The sequence below is a fragment of the Drosophila eugracilis genome, unplaced genomic scaffold (assembly GCF_018153835.1).
Source record: "Drosophila eugracilis isolate 14026-0451.02 unplaced genomic scaffold, ASM1815383v1 contig_107, whole genome shotgun sequence".
Lineage (NCBI taxonomy): Eukaryota > Metazoa > Arthropoda > Insecta > Diptera > Drosophilidae > Drosophila > Drosophila eugracilis.
Window position 1 is genome coordinate 9,414 of NW_024571842.1, and position 7,412 is coordinate 16,825.

The following is a 7,412-nucleotide window of genomic DNA, read 5'->3' on the forward strand; positions in this document are numbered from 1 at the left end:
AGGTTGGATTTTAAAACTGTTAGATATAATATATTGTGACCAGATAGGGGAAAACTTTTAGGGCTACCTCAATCAGTTAGTAGTGATTAGGGGCTCAAAGAATCCAAATAACACCCCACCCCCCAAAGGGTCAATAATAATATGCTAGTGTACTTTGCAATAGACTTCCCAATACTATGTTTAAACCCTTTTTCAAGGAAAGTTTTGTATCAATACCAGATCTGTTTTTCATCTTAATAAATAGAGCAAATATACTATTAAGGTGCACATCGTTAAAAAATGCTCGAACGATTTTATTAAACCTGTAATAATTAAGGTTTACAAATTATCGTTTTCTGTGCATGTGTTCACGGTTCTTGCGTTTCCAGGCAGCACGCCTTGATCCACCAATGGTCTGCGAATATCTATACCCTTTGCCAATACCTCGAGAACTTTTACCGGCGGAGGTAAGTCCACGCAATTCACGATGTTTATGGACATGTTTGCAGATCCAGTTGATTTTGGGGTCACGTCGAATAGCACTGTGATGGGTGTCAATCAATATTACCTCAAAATACTTATAAGAAGCATCTTGAGCAATCCAATATGAATTTAAAACTCGCAAGCCACCTAGTCGACGGCCGACACGTTCCTGAAAAAAAAACACAGTACCTCGATTATTACAATAATCTAAATGGACATTAATAAATCTAATTAGCAGGAGTCAGACATCTAAGGAAGTTTAATAGTCAACAGAATTTTCGTGTTTAAATATTTTCATCAAATTAAGTTCACAATATGTTACATTAGTGTTTTTCTTACCTCAGCAATTGATTGTAAGCAACGATAGGGCTTCAACTGGTTGACACCATGGCTCTTTGGTTTGCCGTATGTGCAACCCTTTGGAACGGGACGCTTGCGACCACCGCGGCGGACACGAATTCTGTAAATCACGAACCCTTGCTTTGCGCGGTACCCCAAACGCCTTGCCTTATCCGGACGTGTAGGTCTGGGTGAACGATGCAATTTTGTTAATTGACGATATTGCCACACGCGGATACGAAGTAAGTATCGCATCACATCACTCTGTTTCTTCCTATAGAGTTCCTGCATGTACCGATAGGCCCCCATCTCAGCAAATTAATAGACCTAGTAACAAATTCATTAGTTATTTAATAACTGTCACATCATCGGTCCATCAACTTTTCACCCAACAGCACTAGTCAAGCGCATTATAATATCTACAGTATATCGAGAAATTCTACACATTGAAATTAAGGTATATTTAAGAAATATAACATAAAATTGTATCTTAATTCATGTCAGTTTTTCGATGAAAGTTTTAAAAAGGGATTGGTAAGGTGCACTGCACTGCTTACTTGTACAGTGGCTCACAGTTTAATTAGTGCAATAAAATAAAATTTAATCTCGCATCTGTTTGGACGCACACGTTTTCAGTATTATTTGAATACTCGCCATGCCTCATTTATCTTATACAAATTTATTCTAAAATGAACTTGCGGTTTCTTCTTGGAGTTACCGTTTATAATAAATAATAATAAATTAATAATAATAATAATAAATTAAATTTTTTACTTTTCGATTGCAGAAAATGGGCAGCCAGCTCAGTAACAAGCAAATAATTAAAAATAAAAAAAACAATAGTTAGCGCTTAAGTGAATGAAGTGCACGGAACATATTATCAAGAGTAATTATAAATTAATTAAAAATCACTCACACCAGTTGATCAAAGCCACGACAAACTTACTTGAAAGGTAAAATCAAAAAGGAAGGAAGGAAGTAGTCTTCTTCATCAGACAGCAGAAAATTGCACAGGGTTGCATATAAGCCGACTTCGATTGTTTCTAGAAACGTTAACTTTAGAACTGGAACAGTGGAATTGAACTTTGGTAAAACGTGCTAAAAGATTTACTTTCAGAACTACTCGTTTCGGACATTAAAACATTACATTTAATGTTTATATATAAATTAGTTCTTAAAGAAAAAACTTAATTTAATAACAAATATTTTATATTTAATTAAAAGACATGAATACAAATATTTAAATATATAAACACTAATAAACACTAATATAAAAACTATAAACAAACACTAATATTATTATATATAGGGTAAAGTAGTATGCGAATTGCACATAAGCTTCTTTTAACGATCACTTTAAGACAAGTTGATTTGTAACGCTTTCTGTCAAAATTTCATTGCTCTTAAAATTTGTCTATGTATGTACATCGTATATTGTACAGTGGATCGCAGCTTGTTTCGTGCAGATTCACCTAGGATATTTAACCATTCTTCCATAGGAACAGTATTCCGATTGTTTTTGGTCGAAATCTTCCTCTTCCTTACAGAGATGTCCAATATTTCCCAAAAATTTTCGATCACTATTAAACCTACATACTCTACTGGCGTTATATCGACATGAGGGCAGCTCATTATAGGCCAGGACTTCACTTTTCCTGCTGAATGGTGCGGATCGCGGATGCACTGCCGTGCATACCGAATCCCAGTTTTCCGACGAGCAGCACCCCTTGAGTTTTTATACCAGCGGATTGGGAGTCGGAGTCGACGGCAGCTCGCCACACCACCTGATCCCAACGGATCCCTGGAATAACTTCATCTTCGCCCCGCATTAATCCCGTTATATAAATACTTATATGTAATTTTAATTGTAAAAAAAAATTATAATTATATTAAAAATTTATGAATATTTCATATACAGGGTGACAATAAATAACACGGACGAACTTTGAAGCAATCTATTAAAAATGTGATATGATGCAGCCCTTAAATAAATGCATTTATTGATAGCTTGTACTTTTCTGAAACCAATTTATATACATTTTTGTGATTCCCATCAATTATATATTTGTTTCGGGATGTCTAACAATCGTTGTGCAATTTTAAAACTGTTTCAACAAGGAAATCGCCAATGCGATATTGTTCGTTTGCTTGGCATACCAAAACAAACGGTCTCTGACGCTATCCGGCGACTTAATGAGCTTAGCCATGAAGGTGACCGTTCCGGACGAGGCAGGTCATGCACCGCTAACACTTCCAGAATTTGCCAGATCGTGAAAAAGCGGATCATTTGGATCGCCCGCGAAATCGGAGTGAATCGAGAAAATGGGAGCGTATTCTCTTCACGGACGAGAAGATATTCACCATCCAACAGGCGCACAATTACCAAAATGACAGAAGCTGTTCGGCTGAAGCTCAAGGTACATCTGCAATAATCGAGCGTCGTAAATGTGGGCAGTCTTTAATGGTTTGGGGAGAAATATGCGACACCGGCAAAACACCCCTTGTTTTCATCGATCAAGGGGTCAAAATCAATCAGGAAGTGAACCGCCGGGACATTTTGGAAACTGTTGTGCTTCCTTGGGCCCAGCAGCACTTCGGTGATACGGAGTGGACGTTTCAACAGGATTCAGCGCCAGCCCATAGAGCCAAATCGACTCAGGACTGGTGCAAAGCCAATTTTCCGGACTTTATCACATCCAGTGAATGGCCACCTTACTCGCCAGATCTTAATCCGATGGACTACAGTGTGTGGTCTATTTTGGAGTCCAGGGCATGTGCTAAACGATACATAAGTTTGGAGGCGCTGAAGCAATCATTGCTCCGAGAATGGGATCCATTATCGGAAGAAGACCTGCGGCCCATTGCGCTAAATTTCCAGAAATGTTTAGGGCTCTGCATCGCAGCCCAAGGAAGCCACTACGAAACCGGCTGAATATATGTTAACACAATACCTATTTAATAGTTGTGTATCTGCATTTTTCTCAAATACAGTTCCTTAAAAAGTTATGATCAAAAATGTTTGTCCGGGTTATTTATTGTCACCCTGTACATACGTATATTAAATATGCTCTATATTTTAAATTTTACAAATATTTTTCGATAACAAATTAAATTAAACACACGAAAGGTTTAATTTTCAAAAGAATAAGTTTTTATTACAAAAAAAAGGGCACGCAAAAGCCGACGGCATTTCAATCGCTCGCTTACAAACCTAGATGGACATAAGAGATAAGTAAGCAAGAGCAAATAGAAAGATCGGGCAAGCAAAGCTTTAAGTCTCCGTGGTCAAGTTTTTGGCTATATTTTGTTTACAAATATTCTTCAAACGTACAATAGCCAATGGCAATTAAAATTTAACAATTGTGTTACTGCTGCTCCGAACATCCTTTACGAACCATAGCTATTCTCATATTCCATTTAAGGGCAGCATCCTTCAACAACACTACGGCATCGACCGGTATATTGGTTTGTAAAGCTCCAGTCTTCTGAAATTGTACATAGTGGACGAGAATTAGGAATATTTCCTTAAGGAGATGTCGGAGTGAATCAAATTTCAAAATTTTCGGACAATTGGGCTGACTCCTTAGCGATAGTCTTGAACGATTTCCTGATGAGTGGCCTTGGTCGAGACAAATATCGATACGAAGCATTTATGATCTTGCTTGGTCCTAGCCTCCGCTTTGTAATAAAATGGTCCGCAGAAGTCAACTGGCCAGAAAATTTGTCTCATTGATCCTAGAAATGCCTGAGGTTTAGCATACAAAATACGCGAGCCATAAATTAAAGCCTGCACGGTGAGATTAGTATTAGTGTTAGTATTTATTGATATTGTTCGATGACATCTCAAGTTAATGCTAATTTTAATTAATTATTATTGTTTTATAAATAACTTTGTTTAATTTGCCTAATAATTTGAATTCTTGCCAACTTGTTCTACTTAACCACCCCACACTGTAATCATATGTTTATATTTTGAATTCGCCTTACGCACTCTTATACATGCAGCTCACACATGTACATATCTCTCTTTTGTAATCTCGAAGTCAAACATTAAAAATCAATGCATATTAGAAATCGAAACAACTCGGATGTTTCTTCTAATTACTCTGCATTTGGGCAGAGTCCGCACATTTTGGCGACCGTGACAGGACTCTGCATTCGGCAAGTCCCACCATAAATTCGATTCACACTTGGGATCATTCCCTCATCGTATCATCGTAGGCTCTCCGGAAGCATCGTTGGATCACCGGACTCATCGCCACTGGGTCGTCGTGGACACTTGCATACAGGGTATGCGCATCATAACTGTCGCAAGTACAGCTTCGCAAGCGAAGGAACAGCGGCACAAAGAAGACGAAAAACTGTAAGCTAGACTCGCAAATGCAATCGCGGTTTTGTCATTCCACTCTCAACCAAAGAGCATTGGCCATATATACACATACTTGTGCAGCTGGTTTGCAAATAGATAAGACAAAAATTAAGTTACTCTCCCAGGCATCGGAGTGTTTTGTTTTTTCCCTCTGATCCAAAGGGCATTGCCAACATATTTGGATAAGGTATTGCTTCACTCAATAATTGCTCCACACTAAGTTTTCGTTAAATAAGTATTCGCAAAATGACTGATACTCAACTAGTGTCTTTAAGACAACAAAGGAATACAATTCAGCGAAATATAGTAATCTAAAAGCTCGTATCGAACCGCAGAACGACCTTGCTGCCCTTGAATGCCAGTCACAAATTTTGGAATCGTATTTTAAACAAGTTCAATCACAGATCTTCAAATTCAATCACTGATGAAACGGCTGGATGCGGCTGACGACGGCCGGCAAGAATAAGAGGACGTATTCATAGAAACCAAGGCAATTATCATCACTCGTATTGGGGCGTCAAAGAAGGACCGGTCAGAAGATGCAAGTTTCTTCAATTCATCGGCAAATTGCTCAACTGCGCACCATAATCGTTTGCCTTCGTTAAAGCTGCCTAAGTTCGACGGGAAGTATGGTGACTACATGAAGTTTATCAGTGCCTTTACTAGCATGGTACATGATGACGCTTCAATATCAGCTGTTGACAAGTTTAACTACTTGCTTAGCTGTTTATCTAGTCCCGCGCTAAGTGTCGTGGCCAAATCCAAAGGCCTTAAGGCAGTTAAAAGAGCGCTACGATAAAAAGGTTTTGATTTTCATAGAGCACATTTCTAGCTTATTCGATATTCAAATTATGAAAAGATCTGTTCCCGCAGCTCTTCGTTGTATCTTGGATACAGATTAAGCACGAAGATTCTTGAGGTCCCAGGACAGCGCAAGTTTATTTCAGCATCCTGCCACGCCCACTCTAACGCCCACAAATCACGGAAAACTAAAATCGCTGAAATCTTGCGAACTATTAGAGCTAGAAAGTCGAATTTCAGTATGTATAAACTTTGTGGTACCATTATCCGGCCATACCCACCCATAAGCGCACCAAGCTCAAATGACGGATTTCGCATTTTAAAGAAAACCTGATACCTCGGTAAATATAAGTGATAGATCGTTCGAACTAAGCATGTAGGTTTTTATGATGCCCCAAATGCGAATTGTTTTTTCCCATCTAGCCACGCCCACCCTAACGCCCACAAAACCCGAAAAACCAAATATGTATTTTAGAGATACCACATACCCACAAACCGGGGAAATGTGTGACGTCTATCATAATATTATGAATGCCTTCGTTTGACCTTGTATAGCTTATTTCTGTTAGTATCTATCGATTTACCAACGATTTTTCAAAACGGAACATTATTTCGCTACCTATGAAGAAATTAAGGTTATAAAGCCTGACATGGGCAGTGACGTCACTATCAGTTACTCAACATGATTACTCAAAAATACAATTTTAAAATTGTGTAAAACAGAAAAGGGTATCTTATAGTCGCGGCACTCGACTATTGGGTTTCCTCTTGTTTTATCTAAAATTGATGCAGATTCGAAATTATCATACGATCGGGTTTAAGAATACGAGGTGTTGCCTTCTTGGGAGGAGTTTAAGCCGTCATTGTCAATATTTGGAAAGCAATGTCAAACGATCATCTGATGAAAAGCCAAAGGAAAGGCCCACGCAGAATAGGAGAGCCTTTGTTACGGCACAGGGTGGTTGTAGAAATTGTTCTGCTACTGATCACTCTCTCACTTAGTGCCCTTCATTTGGTTTACTAGACTGGCAGGATAAATTGAATTTCGTCAAGCAATCCGCTCTGTGCATAAATTGTTTGCGCACCGGCCATTTGGCGAGCAGATGTCCAAGTAGGTCTCGGTGCCGCGTTAGACAAGGCTTTCGCGTGATTCGAGGAGCACTTTAATGGCTACGGCAATAGTATTGATTAGGGACCAGGATTTTGCTTGACTCAGGCTCGGAAATAAATTTCATCTCTGAAGAGTTGGCCAAGCTCCTTAAGCTCAGATTTGAGAAACAGAAGTATGACATTTCTGGCATAGGCGATGTCAGAACGCGGATGAGATTCTCTGTCTCAACAACCATTCGATCACGACTATCCGTAAATGAATGGCATTTACAATTCGCTGTAGCTTAAACAATATCGCTTAATCAGCCAGAGCGATTCGTTGACACTTCAC

General features: G+C 38.8%; 1 protein-coding gene across 2 annotated transcripts; it reads right to left on the bottom strand.

Annotated features, from left to right (window-relative positions):
- Positions 1–257: 257 nt before the first annotated feature.
- On the bottom strand, positions 258–1,791 carry LOC108118308 (60S ribosomal protein L15). Of its 2 annotated transcripts, XM_017230918.1 has the most exons (3): positions 1,718–1,791; positions 802–1,128; positions 258–631 (listed from the first exon to the last, which is right to left on the bottom strand). In XM_017230918.1, the coding sequence occupies exons 2-3, from the start codon at positions 1,108–1,110 to the stop codon at positions 326–328; spliced, it is 615 nt and encodes a 204-aa protein (XP_017086407.1). In that variant the 5' UTR covers positions 1,111–1,128; positions 1,718–1,791; the 3' UTR covers positions 258–325. The 2 variants fall into 2 exon arrangements, with proteins under 2 accessions (XP_017086407.1, XP_017086408.1); XM_017230919.1 differs by lacking the exon at positions 1,718–1,791 and having other exon boundaries at positions 802–1,144.
- Between the last annotated feature and the right edge of the window lie 5,621 nt (positions 1,792–7,412).